Here is a 24,285-nt window from a genome sequence, read left to right as displayed (position 1 = left end):
TAGGAAAGCATCAAGAGCACAGATTCCCTGACTTTCATTTTGAATCTCCCAGGGCCTTAGAAACTAAATAAACCAGTTAGAATTGTATGTAAAGTAAAAGTAAATAGGCCTGAAAGGCTGGTCCACTAGGACAGCATCAAGAGCACAGGTTCCCTAACTTCCATTTTCACGTCACAGCAGCCTGATTAAATACCTAAGTTTTATGTTGTGTCCCAGATAGATGAGCGGCCCATGCAACTGAGTTCCAAGTGAGGTACAACAAAACTTTCATTGAGACACACACACACACACACACACACACACACGATTTTCTCGCTGGTCCTGACCTACCACACTTAAAATTTCCACCAGACTAAACAATTTTATTTCTGAAGAAAGGAAATACTTTAAATACCCATTAACATTTGTTTGTAGTGTTTTATTAAGTTTTTTCTAACAGTGGAATGTTTTTGGTTTACCCACTGCAAAAACCTTTGCTACACATTTGCATAGACTTCTAAAAAAGATGAATAACAGGAGTGTAACTTCGGATGAGTTTTAATGTACCTGCATGTGAGTAAGTATTCAAATGAGATCATATGGTATCGCAGGCCGACCCCGGCCAGGCCATCCAGGCTGCTGTAACAGAATACTATCGACTGGATGGTTTAAAACAACGGAAACTTATTCCTCAGTTCTGGAGGCTGGCACGTCCAAGGTCAAGGCCCCAGCAGCTTGTGTCTGGTGAAGGCCCCCTTCCCGGTTCTCAGACAGCTGTGCCCTCATCTGGTGGAGGGGCTGCGGGAGCTCTCCAGGTCTCTTTTGTAAGGGGACTGATTGCATTCAGGAGGGCTCAGCCCTTAAGACCGCATCACTTCCCAAAGGCCCCACCTTCTAATAGCTTTGCGGGTTAGGATTCAACATCTGAGCTTCGGGGGAACATAAACATTCAGTCTATAGCGTAAACTTAGCACAGGACGGGAACAATAAAGGATGGTTATTATTTGAACATGAATGCAACAGAAATTTGAGTAATTCCAATACCCATGTATTTACTCTACAGGTTAAAAAACTTGTTCACTGTCATCCCCTCATCTGCCAGAGGGAATTAAAGCTAGCCTGCTGTTGCCCGACAGGAAAACTCAATGTCTAAAGTGGGAATTAACGATACTCTATCAAGTTCAACGCTCTCATTTAACTCATGGGAAAACAGAGAGGTCCAGGGAGTTCGTGAAATTTGCCCAGAGACAGACAGCACTTTGGGCTGGGCCAAGTGTAGACCAGGGTTCTTGGCGTTAACACAAAGACGTCTTTCATTTATGTAGCCCTTCACAATTTACAAAGCACCCCCTCAGCTCCATTACTTCGTTTATTATACAATATCCACGAGCTTATGGAGATGCCTTTTCCCCCCTCTTGTCTTGGGGAGATTTTTTGGCATTCCCAGACCTGTGTTGCAGTAGCTAATTCTATACTGACCTTTAAATGAAAAAAATTACAAATATATGTATGTGTACACACACACACACACACACACACACACACACACACACTCTCTCTCTATTTAAATGTGCATGTGTACATATGTGCGTATTTATGGGAGAAACAGCACACATCTCTGAGTCAGCCCTTGCAGGCCTACACCTTGGCAGACACAAAGCACAAAGAGAATGGTCGTTGGTTTCAGAATTCCTGAGTTGCCACTGACTTTCCAATACTAAAGGGCTTAGAAGTACGTATTTCCATTTTCAAGAGGCGTGGGAACATTTCTAGGCTACTCTTTAATGAGTCTCATTTTGAGACAGAATAGTGATGTCGGCCAGCTGCTCTTCATGCAGCTTTTCAGTAAGTCCTTCAAAGAATGAAGAGTGAAGCCAATTCATTTCTCCTCTCAGCATTTTTCCTTCTTATTATTTTTCTTTGTTGTAAGGTTATATAAAAAGATATGGATATATAGACATGATAAAGGTAAGGGATATCATGTGAAGGAGGAAACCAGACAATAAATCCAAAAACACTACGGAAATTAAAAATCCAAAGTCAGGGGGAGGGTGGGAGGTGATGTAGTCTTTTCACAGAGCTGTTATACACAATGTAACTGTCCTCAAAAGCAGGAATGGAACAAACTAGACATTCAGCTGCAGAATGAAGCTGGGGTCTTGGCTTAATAGTTTTTAATGTCTTTAGAATTAGGCTGGGCATCAAGTGTCTTTTCCAGAATAGGCCAGAGAAGATAAGTCCAGTTTGGTTTTCAAGGCTTTAGTCATCTCCGTGGCCAGCAGCTCGTGGAGGGACACACCATCGTGGGAGTACACCCAGTTTTTCCCAGTCCAGTCATAGCGCTTGGGTCCACTGCAAGACAAAAACAGTACGCAGAGCGTAGCCCAGAAGGAACACTGATTCCACAGATGTTACCACCAAGAATTGAGGGAAGTTCTAGAAAGTAATACTAAACGAGGCATATATTTGATTTCTTATCTTAGGGTCTTTCTATTTAAGAATAATTACACAATTTATCTTCTGGAACAATTCTCAAGACCTGAAAACATCTGAACTCTATAGATAAGGGTTAGGACAACAGTTTGAGGCAGAGAGAGCAGGCTAACTGGTCCACACAGGGTAAAACCCCTCAAATAAACTGAGTCTAAAAAGCAATACAATTTGTGAATAAGGGCCTTGCTAGAAATAACAGTGATTTCCAGAATTGTTTTTGTTGAATTCTAACATACTTCCTAGATGAGGTGGGGATGAAGAAAGCATAATGCTTTATTTATTTGACAAACAGTATAATATTAACTGTTGGGGCAGGGGAAGAGTTAAATGTTTTAAAAATGCATCAACATGAGGCTTACAAAGAACTCCAGGGGTAGTTATATTTGGGCCTTTCCCAATTCATAGTCAATATGTTCTCTTTGGAAGTGCTAATGAATGACCCCCAAAAGTTGGCCTAAGCTTTCTGTGGTCGTCTCTCTTACTTTCATATAAACAACAGCAGCCAAAAGGATGAGGAACCCTCTCTCCCTGCATGTTCTCAGGACTGGAGATGCAACACAAGCCATCTCCAATACAATCTTTTATTCCACTAGATTAAAAGCACAGCAACGGAAAAGGCAGGAAGAGTTAAATATGGAACAGCAGCTTAAACACTCTCTCATCTCCACAGAGCAAACAGTCCAATTCTGCAAATGGAATTTAACTAACCTTTAACTGAGACGCTCCAAACAAACTAGGGGTCAAACTTTAACTTGCTTTGAAGACAAAGTGCAGCTTGTTCAGATGCTGCAATATCAAAAGTGGCTTTTTAAAAGGCAGGGCAATGATCTAATAGGGAAAAACTGTCTAGGCCGGGTTCTGAAAAGTTGTATAATTTTCACTTCAGATCCTGTTAACAACCCAATATCTGCTTATAGCAGCCAAATGATCCCCAGCCAGACGTTACAGAAACAGAGTAAACTTTCCTCCTGAGAATGAGACATGCTGTCAAACACCAGGAAAGTGTCACTTACATAGACACTAACACATGAGGGGGACACTTCTTAAATGGTCCACAATGTTATGTTTCAAACAAGCTGAACAATAAGAGCTTTTGATTTCTGAACATACCTGGATGGCGAAGACAACCAGATTTGCTTGTTTGGGGTCTGCTTGTTGATCACGTAGGTTCCCAGATCTCCACCCAGTTTAATTGTTAAAACACCACTCTAGTGGAGCAGGTGGAGAAAAGCATGAGGTAAATACAGTAAGACAAAGTTATCACTTCATCACAAGTGCTTCATATTTTGTTGTATGTCAACACGTTGCACTTACACAAGTATATAATATACATCATAAAGAAACGTCTTTAATTTAGTGTTTAGAAATAGGAGATCACGCAGAAGGAACACGATTCTCAATATCAGACTACGATTACTCTCACAGTGCTTTCCCTCATTCTGAGAGGCTGGCAAAGTAAGAATGATCCTTTTCCCCTCTAGAGACGAGGAGACAGAAACACAGTGCTCAGTCACTTGTCTGAGGCGTCACAGCTGGAAAACGGGAGGATCCGCATCCTGACTGCTGCCTTTTTTAATCAGAAAAAAAGATTATTAAAAAAACAACCCAATCGGGTCCTCGCCTCCCATGCCTGTCAGTTATATTCCTATTGGTACTTACTCCACATTTTCAATAGCTCCTTGTGAACTACCAGCCAGAACAGACTAGAGGACATTGACAAATGCAGAAACCAACTTTCCTGGAGTACTACATCGGCTCAATCATTGGAGAGCACAAATTCATTATCAAAAAAAAAAAAAGGAAAAAAGGCAAGAAAGAAGGAAGTAATCAAGCCACCTGCTTTGCTCGTCTTAGCAGTAGCCTTAGTTCTGCTGCTCATTGAAGACACATACGTAAGACTACGGTGTTTATTTCCAGACCCTTCCCACATATCTCATAAGCTTCTCAGACGCTCCTCTCCAGCTTTATTTTCCTCTACAGGCACCTTGAATTCTTCAAAAGACCAGTTGGCCCACCTTTGCTTCATAAATGCTCATTGAAGTTTGCAAACACTCTTTCAACAAAGGAGTCCTTCCCTCTCAAGGCCTGAGGTCTCTTTAGAATGCACAGGATAATGACGAAGCAGCTACACAGCTCAGTTCTCTTTCTTGGAGCTGGTGAACTGGGAAGCCTTTCCTGTTCCCCAGCCCGAGCGTAACCCGCAGAGACACAACACGGTGGCCTTTCTCCGTGCTTTCTGGAGCAGCCCCGTTCCAACCAAGGGGCCTTGAATGGTTCTTAGAACATTTTGTGTCTGGTCCAAGAACAGAAGGAGCTATTGAAAACATGGAGACAGCACTACTACTAATATAAGTAATAGGCATGGGATTGGGCGGACGCTAGGGGGTCCTTTTAATAACTTTTTTTCTGATTAGAAAAGAAACAGAAACTGTAGAGACACTGGAAATACAGATGGTATAAAAAATGTGAAAACATCAATAAAAATATTAACCACTATTCCGTTCCCACTGTGTGCCAGGTACTGTTTCACACTTTGTGTAACATTGACTCTACCTGGACCATACCCATCGGAGGTGGGAATTATCATCCCAGTTTTACAGATGACGACAACTGAGGGGCAGAGTAATAAAGAATACTTAGTAGCTGGCCGAGCTGATCTTAAATCCTGGTCTGTTTGGATTTAAAAGGTGCTCTTCTTTCCACAACACGAAGTGCTCTCTCAATCCCACCAATCAGTGAGACGAGCTGTTCGCTCTCAAGTATTGGCTGCCAGCTTTTATTTTATTTTCTAAAAACATCATGCACAGGTTTTATTTGCCACCGTGAGAAGTCTGAACTTTAACTGGACCGGGGGCTCAGCGGCGTCAGCTCGCTCGGCCTCAGCACCGGCTCCGCCCCGGAGCCCGTCCCAGCCGGGCCCTTCCCCGTGAAGCTCCGTGAGTCCCCCCCGTTCACACTCGGGCGTCGTGGGCACTGGCACTTCCCTGGCAAGGCCGGCACGGGCGGCCGGACAGCCTGGCAGGCCTGCTCGGCGCCCTTGCAGGGCCGCCCGGAACCCGTGTACTGACCGCGCCTTGCACGTCCCGTGCCGGCCCCTCGGGCAGGATTTCTCTCGTCCGCTCCGGACTCGGCCGGCCTGTTCACGCGGGCCATGAGGTCTTCCCAATCCGACTGTTGGGTTTTGTGGTGAAACCAGCACAGAACAGACGAAGCAAATAACCATGGGTCGTCCTGACAGCGACATGCGCTTCCGGCGTGGCCGGCCATCTTTTGACCATGGAGCACATTTTGTCACCGGGGAGATCCACGCCAGGGAAATTAGCCAGGCGGTTTTTGCCCTGAACACTCTCAGTAATTAGCTTGAATTTTCTAAATGCAACTCTTCATTCTGCAGATCAGCTCGGCTCACTTCAAAACCACGGCCCTTGAGACCATCAGATGCGATTTTGGCTGCTTGAGTTTGCATGACAGGTATTTTCCCAATATTTCTTATACTGAACGTAGCGGGTGCTTTCATATCATACCAATGTTTCTTAGAAAATGGCTCAAACACTTTTTTCTTGGCTTCCTTCTTGCCGCCTTTCGTAAGGGGCTTATTCTTGCCGACCACCACAGTGCTGCTCAGAGAGCCCAAAGTCTGGGCTGCCAGTTTTTAAACTTTTTAAACGCATTTTTTCAAAGGGCTACGATCACAGTGTACATAAGCTTTTTGTTTTTTGTTTTTTAAATTTTCCCGAAACCCACCTTTATTATTTTGGTAGGAATACATTTCATTTCTTTCAAAATTTCTTAAAACTGTGTAATTCAGTAGTTTTTAGCATTTCACAGTGTTTGCATAAAATATGCAAACATCGTCGCTATCTAATTCTGGACTACTTCTGTCATCGCAAAAAGAAACCCTGCACCCAATTAGTAGTCATTCTCCATTTGTTCCTTCGCATGTATACAGTGTTTAGCTTATTTTTCCCAGCGATCTCAGGCTCAGAATCAAGACGTAATTGTTTCTAATTTGACCTGTTTGTGGCCCTTATCTGCCCCACTGTGCGTTGCACCCTAAACGTGGGGAGGTACGTGATGCAGCAGAAAAGGCAGGGGGCTGGGTCTAGAGTTGAAAGTCCTAAGTCTCAACAACCAGCCTGCTCCGTCAGGACAACATCTCTGCTCCTTCAGAGAGTGTGCAAGGACGGAGGGGCTGATGGGTGCTCCAGGGTCCTGCACAGGCTCCTGGTAACCATCATGCCTTAGAACATGAGGCCAAATCGGGGACGGCAGATACAATCCGTGAAAGCCAAAATCCACTCTTTCCAACCCCACATTTGAGTGACTCCAGGGAATAGGCCACTCATGAACAAAAAGGCCACTTGTGAACAAAAAGCATACTAATACGACCACCACAAGAATCCTTCTAGATGCACAGGTTCCACCTGGCACTTTCTCTGCAGTCCTCTCCCTCCCTGCACAAGACCAGCAACTCCTCTGGCTCCGGGTCCCACCCGAGGGGCCTCTGGGAAGGTTACCCTACCCTGATGCCCCTCAGCAGCGGCCAGGTCCTGTGTGTGTCCCCACAGCCTTTCATGCATTCCTCACTGCATCTGAGCTGCTGGCTTGTTGGCTGGTCACCTGCCCCTATTCTCCACCATTTCAAGCATCTGAGAACAGATCTGTCTGGTCACCCCATCATCGTCAGTGTCTGGCACATCCATTCTTTGTGCAAAATACTGGACGGATACAAAATACATTTGTGGAGAAATGAACAAGCAGATGATAACCAGGCACTGGGATAACATGTGCCAAAGCTCAGGGCAAGGTTACACAAGGTAGAAAGTCTCAACACTCACTCCCCTGCTTCCTGTTCACTGTATGTAATTAGGTTTTTTCCCATTGAAGTTGAGCTGTTTCCAAAGGAAAGTGGCAAGAGAAGGAAGGAAAGAAGGTGCCTTACTGGTTCCCCAGGAGTTCTTACTGCTTTTGGAACTGTCTGCAATAGACCAGATGAAGAGGGCGTTTTGTTCGTTATTAGTATTCCTTACGTGGCAGTCTGAGTCTATTTTGGAAGTGTGGACAGACTTCAGTGCACGGGAGGGGGAGAGAGGGTAGAGACAGTCAAAATATTTAGCAGCTGCTGAGACACGGGCACTAATGAGAGCAGACCCTGGCCACTGGTGAGGCTTATTAGTTCCCACCAATCACTATCAGCCCTACCCACGCAGAAGCAAAAGGAGCAGTTTCTGCTGTCACCAGCTGATCTGTATAGACATATGGGGTGGCGTATTAAATTAGGGGATTTCACGTACACATGGCTTCCCACATACAGACACCGACCTCCCCTTAAGGGATAAGAATAATGAATATGAAGCACGTTTTTGTCGTATTAAATCCTAATATGATACCAGAGAAGTAGAGGAATGTCACAGATGATGAACCTGCCACTCACAGAACTTAGATAATCACTGACGGGCTCTTGGAAGGAACATCCATGCCCAGGATGCTAAGCCAGACCCTGTTTGCATTTCCAATAAATGCTTTCTCTGAGCAAGTGTCCAGAACCTGAGACCCAGAGGTGGTTTTCAGGGGTCTGCAAACAGCCCCCACCCTGAAGCGGCAACGATGCTCATGGATGTGTGGGGAAGTTTTTCTTGGGAGAAGGTCTAGAGCAGTCAGGTTCTTACAGAGGGTCCTGACCCAAAAAAGGTCAGAAACCTGTGCTCCGTAGCAGTAATATGCTAACAACTTAGTGAATGAACCACATGGTAACCAGCAAATCTCACTTCAAAAAACAACAACCAACTAGTGTGTTCCTGGGTGTATCTAGATTACTGCTCTCCTTTGCTGACTTGGCCAGTAGTTAACTTGGTAAAACAATGCTACATGCTGAGTAGCATCAATGAAAACGTGTTTTAGAAAAGTAATGGGCCCCATTTCATTTACACAGTGAACCAACATTTATTACTTGGCAATGCCCCAGGCACTGGGAATACCAGGCAAGAATGGACAGTGTCCCTGCTGCCAAGAAACTTGGTCTGGCCACAGGAGCTGATGCATAAACAGACAATTACAACACAGGCTGATGAGTGCTCCAGAGTCAAGCTCAGAGAGCTGGGCAAGGAAGAACAGGTGGTGCCTGCCTGGAGCATCTAGGAGGGCTTCACAGAGGAGGTAACATCTCACTGAACCCTGTAGGGATTCAGAACAGGCCTCTCCCCAAAACGTGCCACTCTGGCCTGTGACTTACTTTGAGCTGAAGGCGATTGAGACCCTGCGAGCCCAAGAGAAACTTTTACTTCTCCCATAAAGAATTTAAATTTGGGGCCTCGCCCACAATGAAAGCTATGACCCGAGATAACTTTTGATGACCCATCTGTCTGGCCGGGCAAACTTCTCATCACTTACCATTGGCTCTTCCCATCGTCCTGCATGACCTCCCTCCCCTCTGAAACTCCAAGGCGTCTTATCTCACCTTTGGCTCACAATGCCATGTAGCTCACTTTTACTTTCTGTCTCTGAACCTCTAACGTATGTGGCATTTCCACATGTAATTAAATTTGGTTATTTCCTCTTGTTAATCTGTCTTATATAAATTATTAAACCTAGTGGGGTCAAGTTTCTTCCTCCCCCGCAACCCTGAGGGCAGGGAAACACTGCACTCCAACAAAGCTTAAGTAAAGCACCTGATGGACTCTAATCAGGAATTCATACCCCAGGGTAGATACTTAGCATTTCAAAGTATTTAATCAGAAGTCCAAACTACGGAGGCAGGTACTGCATGCCTTAGCTTTCTATATCTACACTAGAGAATTTCCTAATTAGCAAATGACTTGCTACAAATAATTTTTTGCCAGTGAGTAGAATGTACTCAAGGTATACGGATTGACTTAGGAAAAAAAACAGGGGCCCCTTCCCTTGCAGGAATGTGTCACAGGCTTTAGAGAGCCCAGCAGCTGAATCACTCCTCAGAGAGTTACCAGAGGTAGCTAAGGTCCTGTGACCCACCACAGAGCAAAAGCTTTTGCTGCTGAATTCAATGAGGTAAACAGAATCCAGCTGCTAGAATACTGGCACAATTGCTTCCAATGAAGCATTTATGCAGAGAACTTGGGTCAAGGTGAGGCTTCACCAATACTCTGAGAACAGGTGGTGTGACTGTTTCTGTGGCATGTTAATATGTTTGCCTGTGTGGCACATTGTAGCCTGACACTTGGCTTCCCTGGAGCTACATACAGCCTCTGGTAGGGAGACAGGGAGAGGCAAAACCTGTAAGTTCCACAGTTGCAATCATCTCACAGATGGTCAAGTTGGCCAGGCCAGTTTGTAATGGTTCCCGGGCAGCTCTGCGCTCTGGGGCTGTTTGCATAAACACGTCTAAAACCCCGCCTGGACACTGCTGCATTTTCTGCTGCCGACAGCAATCACTGAAACCACCTGGAAGGCATTCATTCCTGTCTTGCCTCCCACTCTATTTTTACCAAATTCCTCACTGTCCCGACAACCAGGCCTTACACCTCCAAGACTTTGCTGCCTGCTCCATCTGAGAGAGTCCTTTTCTACCCAGCACTCCAATAGCAATATCCAACAGCATTTCTATCACTTTAGTCTGACAGCTGGTTGTCCTAAATAATTCCACGATTTAATAAAAAATGCACACTTCATGACATTTTCTGGTATTAATTAATTGCTGTCAAGAGGATTAACCTCTGTAGGGGATTTTTCCCACTGGCATAAAAGAACTCCCTAAGGCCAAGCGTTAATTCTAAATCTAAAGGCGGCCCATTGCTCAAGTCTGCCACCTGGTGGTCAGTCGATAGGACCAGCACTCTCTTGGCGTCCAGAATCTATCTGGGGCTCAAGTTTCATCCAGACCAGAGGTTTTCACCCACGCTGCATATTAGAATCACTTGGAGTGGGGATTTTAAAAACTTAAAAATCCCCAATGCCTTGCCTGGGTCACACCCCAGACCATTAAATAAAAATTCCTAGGGGCGGGACCCAGGGATGCACATTAGAATTGTAGGTAAGCTTTTCAAAAATATGCTTCCTCTGAATGCACCCTGACCTACTGTATCAGAATCTCCCAGGAGTGGGGCCATCTCTGTGTGGTGTGAGTACCACTTGGGCAATATCTTACCCTGCTTAAGAACTAGTGCTTTAGCTCAGTGTTCCCCATGCCTGCTTGATGAGATAAACACATGCTGGGTCCCTTTCTGGTTTCCCTTCATGGGTATTGAGTGAAGCTGGAGAATCTGCACTTTGAAGCAAAAATGAGGCTCAGAGAGGCTGAGTGACTTGCTTAAGGTCATAAACCAGGTAGCGCAGGGTAGGAATATAAAGCCGAGTCTTACGGTCTCACCCGTAACCGCCTGCTGCTGGATGCTTAACTCTGCTGGAGGGGAATTCGTTAGTGAGCTATAATTCTTAGGGAGGAAACAGAAAAATAAAAATAAGTGAAGAGGTACCCCAAAGGAGACATCGTAGTCTTCAAATGTGTAAGGTTGGTCTGCAAGGTCTTCAAAAAACTCTGCCAAGGAGTCCAGTGTCTCCTCTGCCAGTCTTTCATAGGTGGTCTCATCTAGAGCACTGCATGGAAACAGAACCACCAAAAACATGTGATCACCACACCACTCCACTTTATTAACATCAAATCACCATGTTTAGTTCTTAGATTTTAGAAATTGATGCAAAATAGCTAATATGTAGAGCAAAAATTTAAACAGCATGCCAGGGTTAACAGAAAAGTAAGACTTTCTTCCCAAATAGGCAGCTGCTATCCCCAGTCGACTATGATGAGTCTTTCTTGTATCCTTCCAGAAAATGTATATTCTTTTTAGTATACGAATGAAGCACCTTTCAGTTTTCATTTACTATGCCTTGCAAATTATTTCATTTGAGCACATATGGATTTTCGTAGTATTTTAGTTTATGTTATTAATTCAACCCGTCCCCTTCAGCTGGACATTGCGTTGTTTCCATCGCTTTAGTGATTCACATTTTTGTTCAGCAAACCACACAGTGGGAGAAAACATCTGCATTACATATCTCTGAAAAAAGCCTTATTTCTAGAACATATAAAGAACTACAAGTCAATAAGAAAGAGAAAACCCAATAGAAAAATGGGTAAAATACTTGAAAAGATTTAATTAAAAAACGGTATCTAAATGTCTAACAACCATGTAATAAGATGTACAACTTTATTAATCTTTAGGAAAACACAATAAAAAAAATCACAATGAGAGACCACCAGGATACTTAAAATGAAAGAGATAATGTCAAGAGTTGGTCAGGACAGGACGTAAAGCAACCAGAGCTCTCAGATACTGCTGTGGGCCAGTAAAGGGGACAATCCCTTTGGAAAACTGTTGTGCAGTATCTATCTATTGGAGTTGAATACATTCATATGCCATCAATTCCACTCCTGGGTATACACCCAAGAGAAATGCGTACGTAGGAAAAACAGACTCTAGATATAAGAATAAAATGATGGTTGCCAGAGGGGCGGGGTGGGAGATGGGCAAAACAGGGGAAGGGAATTAAGGTACAAACTTCCAGTTATAAAACAAGTCTCAGAGATGCAATGTACAGTATAGGGCATAAGATTAATAACATCATAATAACTTTGTAGGGTGACAGATGGTTACTAGACATATCGAGGTGATCATTTTGTAAGGTATGTAAATGTTTAATCACTATGTTGTACTAAAACTAATATAATATTGTATGTCAACTACACTTTAATACAAAAAAAAAAAAAAGAGAAATGCGTACCTTGGTTCACCAAAAGACATGCACTATACCAGAATGTTCATAGCAGAAGTACCCGATAGCCCCAAACTGCAAACTGCCCGAGTACCCACATGTAATACAATAGATAAACTGTGGTATATTCATACAATACTGTAGAGCAAAACAGAACTGCCTACAAATGTAACAATATGGACAAATCACAGAAGCATAATGGTGACTGAAAGAAGCCACACATAAACATACTTAATATTTAATGATACAATTTTATACAAAGTAAAAAAAATCAGGCAAAACTAATCCAGGCTATTGGAAATCAGAATGGTAATTACTGTGGGGCAGGAAGGGGTTAATAAGTGAGCAGGAGGCTTGCTTTTGGGGGTTGGTAACATTCTATCTCTGGAGCTATCTCTTGAGTTACATGCTATGTTCAGTTTTTGAAAATTTATCAAGCTGTATACTTATGACTTGGAGACAGTTTTGTATATATACTATTTTTCAATTTTTAAAAATTGCTATAAATCCATAGAGACAGAAAGTAGATTAGTGGTTGCCAGGGGTTTGGGAGGGGAGTCATTATTAATGGGCACGCTGTTTCTTTTTGGAGTGATGAAAATGTTCTGGAATTAGATAGTGGTGAAAATTGCACAACCTTGTGAATATACTAAAAACCACCAAACGGAACATTTTAAAATGGTAAATGTTATGGTATGTGAATTATAACAATAAAAATACTGCTCTAATAGACATCCTTGCATGAGCTTTAGAGCCCCTATGAGGATATATCTGTAGGTTGCAAGAGGTATCCCAGACACCTCCATCATCTGAGAGTTACCAGGAGGCCTAAAGTAAGACACCAGTGGCTGCTAGACAATGAATGCAAGACATAAAGATTTGCCATGTGACCATCCCCCACCCAACCTGTCACCTGCCTCAAGGGTATGTGAGGAAGGTTACAGGACTGTTCCGGAGATGGTGAAGGGCTGTTCTTTAAAGAGTGGTAGGCCTTGTTAAGTGTGGTGGAGAGAACCTGGAGAAGAGGCTGACATATGTCACAGACAGAAGAGTGAGAAAGTCAAGAGTTTGGCAGGGGCTACCCAAGAGCAGCCAGTTGGGCCACTGCAGAAGTGGGCTGTCCTCCTATATGTGGCAGGACAAAGGTATGCTTCCCAGAAATAGACCCTGAAGAAGGAACTGGACGTGGGGCATCCTGCAAGGCCCCTACCCAACTAACCTCAGAGGACCGCTTGTAGGAGTGAGGGTAGAGCAGCAGAAAGTCTGTGCAGAAAAGAGATGCAAATGGTGCCACCAAAGCCAAAACCTAACATAGGGGGCATATAGCACTCACTCAGAGGCTATGTGGAGGGGCCACCAGACACAGACACAGTAGGCTGGGCGCTCATGCGGCCCTCTGTCAGCCCACTGCCTGCGATAACCTGGAAGGCCAGCATATGCTGCTTCTGAGCCTGTAGTTGTGGGGACAGTTAGAATGTTCCTGTGTAGGGGTGGCTCCTTGCTGCTGTTAGCTGGTGTGACATGAAAAGGGCGAGGCAGGAGAGAACTGGCATGTCTACAGGTCAATGGGATGAAATGGAGTGTTTGGGGATTAAAGACTGCCCCGAGATGGAAAAGCCAAAGGGAGAATGTAAGGCTCTGAACTACCGAGGCCTCTCATTGAGCCAAAAAGAGGGATCCAAACCTGTTGCAAAAATCAGGTTGAGAGAGCAGAGCATGGGATGAGGATGCAAAAAAATAAGGCAACCTGAGGCTTCATCCAGGGAAGAAATTTGGATGTGATTATCCGCAATGGGACTCACCGGGAGTAAAGAGATCGGTTTTTGAGAAAACCCTGTTATCAGAGAAAAATGAGTCTGGTGTACAAGAGCCTACTGAAGCCTTAAGACGTAATGGCCTCTGTGAGCTCCAACTGCCAGCAGTGGGGACACACTTCCCACCGCCTGCCTCCCCTATGGCCAAGTGGGGTAACGGACAAGGAGGAGACTCCCAGGGGGCAGAATTGGGGTTTCTTGGAGGACTGTCCCCCTTAGCTGGGGCAGAAGTCGTCCCAGTGGTGCCCAGGGGGACTCCGTCACTGCCATAGACCAGGGACACATCTCTTTTCTGAATGGGAGTTGTGGTAGTATTTTGTTCCTCTCCGTTTGTGGTGTGTGTGTGTGTGTGTGTGTGTGTGTGTGTGTGTGTAAGTCAGAGAAGCCTAGGCCATTCCTAGTCTTGGAGAGAGGAGTGCATGGCACCTGGAAATCGTGGTCTTTGAGGTGGATGAGTGACCACACGGTCCATGGCTGCAGCCTTGGGGCTGGAGGCAGTGTGTCTGGTGTGTAGAAAGAGGGTCTGTGTAGGTGTCAGTGGCAGAGGGTAGAGTGGAGCAGTGCCTGGCAGGCTTCCACCAGAACCCTTCACCTCCTCTTCTAGGTCGCCCACGAAACCAAATTTCCCAGCCTCCCCTGCAGCTAGCTGGGGTCATGTGACCAAGTCCTTCCCACTAAAATGTGAGTGCGGGATAAGTGCCACGTCAGGCCTCCCGTGCTCTTGTCTGTTTCTGTGGAACAGAATCTGGACAGGGCGACCTGGCCTTGACCATGCAGAGGATAGTAAAGTACAGACAGGTGTTAGGAAGGTGGAAGGAGCCCGGCCCCCTGAATTATTTCAGAGAGACACACCCACCCTGGGCTGTCTGGAAACGGGGACACAAACCACTCCTGGTCTGAACCATTACAGTCTGGGCCTCTTTGCTACAGAAGCTTGGCCTACCTTAACGACTACGATATCAAAGCTAATAGTAACACAACTTGGGAAACAACCTAAATGTCCCACAATAGGGGACTGGGTCAATGACTTATGGTGCATCCATAAAATGTAATACTATTTCATTTGAAATAGTGTGGTACATAGTGATGTGGAAAGATGCTTGTGAGTGCTGCTGCTAAGGGAAAAAACAGATTCCGTATGCGATGGTCTTTTTTCTTTTTTTTTAAAAAGGTAAGAGAAAGAGAAAAAAAAAGATAATAGAGGTGTGTGTATGTGTGCATATGTTGTGTATTAAGAAAGAGAGAAGGAAGGGATCTCTGAGGTGGAAGGTGTTTATCTTACCCCGGGTCGCCCCACGTTCCTGTTGTCCTCAAGGTCATCAAACAGACATTCTGCTTTTTGACATTCAGCATCTGGTTGAGGCAGTGGAGGCGCAAACTCTAAAAGACAAAATTAAGACCACTACCATTTTTCAGTATATTACAGTCCATTAATGTACGGTCTAAATATTGCCACTTCTACATTTGAGAGTAACCATGTTAGTGTTTCTCAAGAGTATGTCTTAGGAATTTTTTTCACCTTTTGATGCATTACACTGGGTTCTCCCCGGCTCTCTCTAAGCCTGGCTGTCCAGCATGGTAGCCAGGAGCCACATGCAGCATTTAAATGTAAATTTGTTGAAATAAAATAAAATTTAAAGTCAGTTGCTCAGTCGCACCGGCAACATTTCAAGTGTCCTGCGGCATCACATGGCTAGTGGCACAGACAGAACCAGTCCGTCATTGCAGGAAGTTCTACGGGGCGGCGCTGCTCTCGGCTGTTCGGGTTCCATGGTGGTTAGCACAGGTGATGCGGGGAAGCATCACTACCCCTCCTGGCATTGGACTAAAACAAAGCAACAACACATAGCAAGAGGCAGCAGTCTGCTGCCATCCAGAAGAGAGGTTCTGACTGCCGACGGCTGTCTGACAGATCTGAGCAACAGGATCTGCAGGACACAATGTGACCTGTCGATTTCTTTCAATACGTAACTGCTGAGTGGCCAAGGTGCCAGCTCTGAGGCTGGTATGAGTGGATTATGTCCAGCCCTACTGACCAGCTGGTGAGACCAAGGAAATAAGGGGGAGAGGGAGGCGGAGAGAAAGAGCCCTCGCAGAGGGACCTATCCATCCCAGTGTGGGAGGGCACGGAGTCTGTGAAGGGAGACAAAAGTGGTACAGCCGGAGTGGCGGCAGCAAAGTGATGGAGAAAGGCAGCGGCCACAGGGATTCATGAAGGCCCTTAGCTGGACTTCATCCTGGGAAGGCACCGGAGGGCTTTAAGAGATAGGCGATAAGAGTTACATTCTCCCGAGGTCACTCCGGTTGCCACTATGAGCAGGGGTCAGAGGCTGTCCTTATGGCTCTTGAACCATCAGTGCCCTTAGCAAGAAAGGAGACGGCAGAGGACACGGGGCTGAGAGGTGAGCAGAGGAGGAGGAAACGCGGGTGCAGAGCGCAGACAGTGTGTTTACAAACGTTGGCTCTGACGGAGACGTGAGAGCCGTTGTGATAACCACAGTCACGCCCACCGCACATTCCAGACGGTTCACTACCCGCGGGCCACTGTCCTCACGTCCCTGCAGCGGCCGACCGGCTCGGCGCGCCGCCGCACTGCCCGCCCGCGCAGCCCAGCGCCGGCCCCGGGGACCGACGCGGGCGCGCGTGCGCGCAGCGTCACCGACATGCGCGGTCTCCGTCCGCCGGCGCGTACTCACCGCAGGGCCAGGCGCGCAGGCCGCGGCGGTCCCCGCACGCAGGTCCCGGCGGCCGCAGAGTGGGATGTTCTTCGCGGCCCACGATGCCCCCGCGCCGCGGGTCTTGGCCGAGCCCGCGGGCGCCGAGCGGGACAGGAGGCGGGTAGCCGTGCGACGTCCGAGCGTCCACATACTCCTGGCGATCTGCAGCCGCTCCGCCCCCCGGCTCCGGGACGCCGCGGCGACACCTGGTGGCCACGGGGCGCAGGCGCGGCCACTCAGCTCGGCGCTCAGGGCCCCTCTTCTGTGGGCTTTGTGAACCGGCCAGAGGTTCCCGTGTTTCCCCGAAAATAAGCCGTAGCCGTTATGATAATCAGCTCTAATGTGTCTTTTGGAGCAAGAATTAATATGAGACCGGGTAATTAATAATTAATATAAGACTTATTTTAAGACCGGGTCTTATAATAACATAAGACTGAGTCTAATGTAATACAATACAGTACAATACTGGGTCTTATATTAATTTTTGCTCCAAAAGACGCATTAGAGCTGATTGTCTGGCTACATGTTATTTTCCGGGAAACATGGGAGACCTCAGGAAGAACTTCCCAGCATTGTACTTTTTGTGTATTTAATAAAATGGAGAGCCTACTTTGTTCAAAGCATGGAGCATACCTCTTGGGCAACATAGTGAATGAGTAACCAAGGTTCACGACCTCGGAGGCCTTAACCTAATGAACCACTGCTGCAGAAATTCTATATAGGAGGAATTTGGGAGCTGCAGTCTTGCTGGGAACTGGTTGGGGTGCAGATCTTGAAGCTGTAAAGTGGGGCTTATAAAAGTTTCTGCTTCATAGGATTGTAAGGATAAAATGAGGTAATCATGTAATGTTGAACAGGCCCTGGACCCTGATAAGTGCACAATGAATATTAAGTTGTTAATACGTTTTTAAAAGAAAATTTTACTTAGGTCGTATATTGCAAAAGAATACAAAGTGTGAGGGTTTCCTTCATATTTTGTATATGCTTTAGAAAATGTCACATGTACATACCAGAGAATATCATTTATAGAGGGAAGGTAATGGGCAGAGGAGACCGGTAATGGGCTAAAGTTCTTCCAGAGTCACCGTGGTACTTTGTGAATAGTGGAATGTGTAAATACATAGGACACTAAGTGACAAGTGTTAAAGAAGAACACAAACTAATGGGTATCATCAGCCTTGAGTGAGAGAGTACATATAACTAAGGGTGAGGGCAATCAAGGAAGTCTTCACAGAAGAAGTGGTATTTGTCACAGGGCCTCGAAAAATAGGGTAGAAGAGGTGGGATTTGACTATCAGGTAGTCCAGGGCATTCTTTTGGATGAGAGACATTCTCCTGCATTTAATTAATTATAAGCAGCCATTTACTGAGCACATGTTAATGTATATACGAGACATGGAGAAATCATTTTAACGCCTTGTAAAGAGTCTGAGGATGCTTTTGACTGTCACAACAATGGACGGGAAAGGTGGTGTGTGTGCTATTGGCATCTAGTGGGTAGAGCTCAGGGATGCTGTTAGATATCCAGCTGTGCACAGGACAGCCCGACCATGACTGAGAATTATCCAGTACAAAATGTCAGTTGTGCCAAGGCTGAGACTTCCTCACCAAAGCCACGTGGGAAAAATCCACTGAGGCAAAGGAAAGTTTTGGTTGTTGGCCAAGGCCCCAATCCTGCCATACTAACAGGGACGCCCCCCCTGACATCCTCAGAACTTCATTATATACTTGGAGAGTTGTACTATTATTAACCAGTGTGTTTAGCACTGTTCTGGCACAGAAAGGGCCTGGCACATGCTCCTACTTCATGCAAAGTTGATATCACTGCCCTATTGTTTCAGCCACAGAAACAGGCTCAGAGAAGCAGAGCAGAGATTAAGGCCTCACAAGAATCTGTCCTTCTCCACATTCTTGGAAGTGGTCAAAGGGAATCAGGCACACCTTGTAAGAAGCTGGGGCACAATGGCTTGTGCAGACAAGGGTTTTGAGGGACCCTATAGGACCCTGCACCATTTCCCTCTCTCTGGGTTGCTTCATCCCTAGGGCAGGTGCTAGGAGGTGGTGCGTAGGCCATCCCAATGCCTGTCTGGTTGGGGGTGGGGGAGAATTTCCCCAGAAATCACATTCCCTGCCCTTAGGGTACTTTGATAGGGCTTATTCTAGGGCAGTGGTTTTCAAAATGTGTGGACCAGCAGCTTCAGCATCGCCTGGGGACTTGTTAGAAATGCACATTCTCCGTAAATCTATCCTGATGTACTGAATCAGAAACTGGGGGTGGGCCCTGCAATCTGTATTTTAACAAGCCTTCCTGGGACATATGATGCATCTTAACCTTTGACAACGACTGCAGTAGGGTACGTCTTGGGCAAAATTGTAAGTTGAGCCAGGGTCACCAGGGTGATTTTTCTCAATTTAAAAATCTAAATCTAAAATGTTAATCTAATCATAGGACCCCTGTCAGTTCCCTTTCACCACCATCAAGATAGGTAAGTGCTCTTTCTACTCCTTCTGTGTACCCTATTCTCCAGCTAATCTGAGTTTACCAATTAGGATTAGGTTTTGCTGAGTATAATAGAGAACAAGAAAATAATATTTTACACAATCGAGAAGATTATTTCTCTTTCACATCCAAAGATGTCAAGGAATTGGCAGTTCAGGGTTCTTGGGCAGTTGAACAAAATAATCAGGGATTTCGGCTCCTTCCAGCTCACTGCTTTACTAACTGGGGTGTGGCCCTGGTCCTCCTGGTCTAAAACAGTTGCTGGTACTTCAGCCATCCCATGTGCATTCCAGGCAGCAGGGTAGGTGGAGAGAATGACACCTCCACCTTTAAAAGACACATTTTGGAACTTCCACTTAATATTTTCACTTGCATCTCAAAGGCCAGAACTTAATCATGCGACCTTATCTAGCTGCAAGGTAGGCTGGGAATATAGTCATTTAGCTAAGCAGCCAATGTATCCAAGTAAAATTTGAAAGTCTTGTTAAAAAATAAAAAGAGAGAATGGCTATTAGGAGGCATCAAAACATCTTTGTCTCTCCAAACTACACGTGGTTCCCAGAATCAGCAAAGCTTTCTTTCCTGAACTATGGGTTCTCCCTCATGTTGTTCCCTAGTCTTCCGTCTCTTTTGCTGTGGAAGACTGGATTTCTCAAAGAGGGCCACACTAATATGTATCCCATCTCACATGATCTTTCAGACTTTGAAACTCCCTAGAAGTGATGCTGTGCGACTTCCAATTCTAAGTCATAAAAACGATATAGCTTTTTGGGGTATTCTCCTCTCTTTGGGATTCTTGCTCTGGAGACCAGTCATCATATTTTGTGGAAATCCAAACTACCCAAGCAGAGATATGATGTAAAGAGGGACTGAGGCCTCCAGCCAACAGCCAGCATCAACCACTCAACATGTGAGTGACCTGGTGTTCAGATAATTCCAGCCCCGCCCTGGAGTCTTCCAGCTGCTGTCCCAGACACCATGGCACAGAGACGAACTCCCTGTTGTGCACTGTCTGAATTCCAGACCCCCAGGTTCTGTCAACATAAAAGATATTGGCTTGGGTTTAGCCAGTATGTTTTGGGGTCATCTGTTACACAACCATAACTGGAACACATGGCTGTCTCCTCCTCATTCTCGAGCAACTCCAATGCCAGATGTGACCTCCTCTAGTGTCTTTTCTGAAACGAACCTCTCTATACCCATGAGTGTGTTTTAGGCACCTCTCCCCACCATGTGTTTCTACAGCCTGCAATGTAATTGTGAATTTTCTTATTTAGTGAGTATCTCTGATACATAAGGGACACTCTATTGAAGAGTGAATGAATGAAAGAAAAAAATGAATGATGTTCTTCTTTGTTGGTCTCCTACTTCTTCAGTGGTGACTTTCATGTCCGGTGGCTCACTGCCAATAAACAGTGTGGAATAACTGATACTGACCAATAATGATTTACAGAGTAAAATCCCCTTCAAGACAGTTATTTGCATTTTACTTAGAAGCTTAAAACTTTCAAGACCCAATGAATGGATTTTAAAATCTTACCCCAAATCTGAAATTTCTCCAGTCTATGCCATCTCAGTAAATAAAATCTTTAGTCACCAAATGGTTCTTTCCAGTAACCTGGTGTCATCCTCTCTACCTTCCTTTTTCTCGCTCCCACACCTAACCCACCAATGAGTTTTGTCAATTTTATCTCCAAAACGCCCAATCCCAGCCAGTCATTTCTTCATACAGAAGGCAGTGTGATTTCTCTTCCCAAAACAATGACTTAGTGTTTTGCACAAATGATCTATGTTTTACAAAAATTCAGGAAATAAAAAAAAATGTATTCAATAGAAAGCAAGAAATCACCCCTCAGAAATAACCACAGTAAACATGTGATGAACACCGTTCTAGACACTTCAGTAGGTGTGTTTATTTTGTTGAACAAGCTGGTCTCAGAAGAATGCAAGGTGAAATCAATCTTATTCTTTTTTAAATGCATGACTCTACCTAACTAGAATACAAATTACATGAGAGGAAGGAACTTCTCTGTCTTTGTTCCCTGATATGATTCCAGAGCCAGATAAGTGCCTGGTATATATTGGCACAGCTTGGTATATTGTGCTTCACTTTATGGCACTTCAGATTTTTTTTTTTTCTCACAAATCGAAGGCAAGACCTTTCCCCAGCAAAAAGATTGTGACTTGCTTTATTGAGATACCTATTTTATGGTGGTGTCTGGAACTGAATAAATTCTCACTCATTCTTACTTGGCCTTGGGCTTCAGCTCAGTGCTGTGACTCAGAGCCTAACACTTCCCGTCCGTCTTGCCAGGAGGTGACTTCAGCTACCGGAAAAAGCAAGCCCATTGCATTTGCTTGGATTGATTAATAAGAGAAATTGCTGGGGAAGTTCTTCTCTGACATTTGCTCAGGGCAAATTTTTCTCTAATGAGGGATGAGAAATAGCAGTGTGTCCCAGGAGAATGATTATGGGACCAATATCTGAATCCCAGCTCTGGCATGCAGTTTGATACATGATCTTGACCTTAATCTAGTTTAAATTCATAAGATAGCAAAATTAATCGATCAATAATTCCAGAATGTTTTGGACAATAAACATGAGCCATGCAAATTATTTAAATAATGTGCTAATTATTGAGACTTTCAGTGGCCAGAGAAAAATGAGGTTTGGATTTATTGACTGAGAAAGGTTCCCTGCAGGATCCCTTGTGGCCATGCGTGATAATGTTTGATCTTGATCTGATGGATTCAGAAAGCTTCAGGCAAAGGACTCTCCCTGTACAAAAACTCTTAATGGAGGTTGGTTGAGAAGACAAGAAAAAACAAGCAAATATGTATCTGAAATATCACTTGAGAGAGTCATTTTTCTTGTTGAATTTGTGTTAGTACATCAACAGCCCTCAAAGAAGCAGCCTGGTGTGGTAGAAACATGGAGACTTTGAGGACCCACACAAGATATACTTGCAAAGCATAATTTTCAACAAGTTACAAACATAATTCTCATTCAAATATGTACCGAGCATGTGTCAAAGATTAACTAGTTAGAGAGGTGTTATGGGCTGAATTGTGCTCCCCCAAAATTCATATGACGAGATCCTGACCTTCAGTACTTCAGAATGTGAGTATATTCGGAGATAGATCTTTTAAAGAGGTAACTGAGGTTAAATAAAGTCATAAAGTTGGGGCCCTTATCTAATATAACTGGTGTCTTTATAAGAAGAGGAAGAGACATCAGGGGTGATATAAGAAGAGGAAGAGACATCCATATCTTGGACTTCCAGCCTCCAGAATGTGAGGAAATGAATTTCTGTTGTTTAGTCTACCCAATCTGTGGTATTTTGTTTTGGCAGCCCTAGGGAAGGATAAGAGAACCAGCAGGAAGGCAAAGCTGGTTTCAAAGAGGGTGGCAGAGACTGATCTGTATAGTCAGCGATAATGAGAATGCTGGAGGAAGATGGCTACGTTGGATACACGACTGCTCAGTGTCCTTCATCCCTTCACAGGTCCTAAACTACAACCTGTAGGTTTACCTTCTTAGCAATCATTTGCATCTTACCAGTTTTTTACAGGTTGACATTCTTGAGGCCTCATTAATAGCAAATAATAAGTCAAACATAGTCACGTTGTCATAGAGCAGTTTCTCAGTAGTGCACTATTGTCATTGTGGACGGGACAATTCTTTTTTGGGGGGCTGTCACAGGCGTTGTAGATGTTCAGCTGCATCCTTGGCCTTTACCCACTAGATGGCAGTAGTATTGGCTCCTCCATCCACTCGTGACAATGAAAAAACGTTTCCATTGTCAAATGTCCCTTGTGGGGTGGGCAAAATTGTCCCCTGTTGAGACCACTTTCCTAGTATAACTTTGAATTAAAGACCCAAAGCCATCTTTTTGCCTTACTTCGAAGTGTTAGGTAAATGTGCTGTTAACTGTGTGCAAATCCCTACCCTGCCCCTTGCTGTGTGTCCTTGGTCTGTTTTTTTCACCTGTCTGAGTTGTAGTTTCTTCACCTATAAAACCAAGCAAATACACTTTTACCTCAGAGGTTTTCCTGAGGATAAAGTGTAGTTATATGTGCAAAACAGAGACATCAGCAAACTCAAGTGACACATTGGGTCTCATGGTTGGCCGTGTTGCCCTTTGAGAGGGATGTTCACACAGTTGTGGCCCGGGAGGGCAGAAAGCACCTTGGGACCGCGTTGGCAGGTGGGTCACAGACATCCAGGTCTGGGCTTCAGGGGACTGCAGGCTGGTTCCCATCCCTGAGGAGCCAGGTCCCTGCAACAGATCTGGTCATTTCCCTTCACCACTTGTGCCAGGGCAGAGTGGGTGGTCCTTACGAGAGCCAGGTGAAGAGAGGAAGCATGAGTTACCCTTCCTTTAGCCTCGGCCATCACAGTGTGCCAGCTCTGTCCTCTCCTCTCCTGCTAACCTGATGCTGTGGTCAACCCCTCCACTGCTTTCTGCCAGCAGTAAGGGCCTTCCTTTCTTTTTCTCCTCTGCCCTAGACACTCAAGAATGACAGAGTATATAGGGTCACATGAAAGTGTAACTGGCATCTTTGTTGGTGTTTTTCTACTTTTGATTATCAGAGGTGAGCTTATTGATCAACTGAATTACATTTACATGCGTATTGTTAAAATAGTTTATGCCTAGGTAGTTAAGGGGAAAGGAGCTTTTGTGGTCTCCAGACCCTTCCCTAAAGGAAACAACGGGATTACTTAGGAAACCACTTTAAGACCAGCCCAGATACCTCCATGGGACTCCACTGTCCAGCAGCGGCCCTGGGACTGGATATGGGACTTAGGAAGGGGTTATGTGGAGGTTTCTATTTTTTTAAGCTGCTAAATTTGTGGTCATTTGTTTTTTTATTAAAGGGGAGGTTCACAGCTGGTTCAGCCTAGTGTGGTGCAGCCCTCTCCTGTTCTATGGGGACAATAGCTCCTCATTCCCTGTGTATAGAACCCCAGCTGAGGCAGCCTATACTGGAGGCTCTGGCCTGGACCTACTGCAGAGTGCAATGAAACTGCCTC

The 24,285-nt window shown here is 45.0% G+C and overlaps 1 protein-coding gene across 1 annotated transcript; it reads right to left on the bottom strand.

The window, feature by feature from the left end:
- Window positions 1–1,857: 1,857 nt before the first annotated feature.
- On the bottom strand, window positions 1,858–17,047 carry FXN (frataxin). The gene is made up of 5 exons (XM_033123941.1): window positions 16,730–17,047; window positions 15,316–15,413; window positions 10,923–11,043; window positions 3,583–3,680; window positions 1,858–2,331 (listed from the first exon to the last, which is right to left on the bottom strand). Exons 1-5 carry the CDS (start codon window positions 16,898–16,900, stop codon window positions 2,181–2,183), a joined length of 639 nt encoding a protein of 212 aa, XP_032979832.1. The 5' UTR covers window positions 16,901–17,047; the 3' UTR covers window positions 1,858–2,180.
- Window positions 17,048–24,285: the final 7,238 nt, after the last annotated feature.

Source organism: Rhinolophus ferrumequinum, chromosome 12 (assembly GCF_004115265.2).
Source record: "Rhinolophus ferrumequinum isolate MPI-CBG mRhiFer1 chromosome 12, mRhiFer1_v1.p, whole genome shotgun sequence".
Lineage (NCBI taxonomy): Eukaryota > Metazoa > Chordata > Mammalia > Chiroptera > Rhinolophidae > Rhinolophus > Rhinolophus ferrumequinum.
This window is presented reverse-complemented; position numbering and strand designations above follow the sequence as displayed.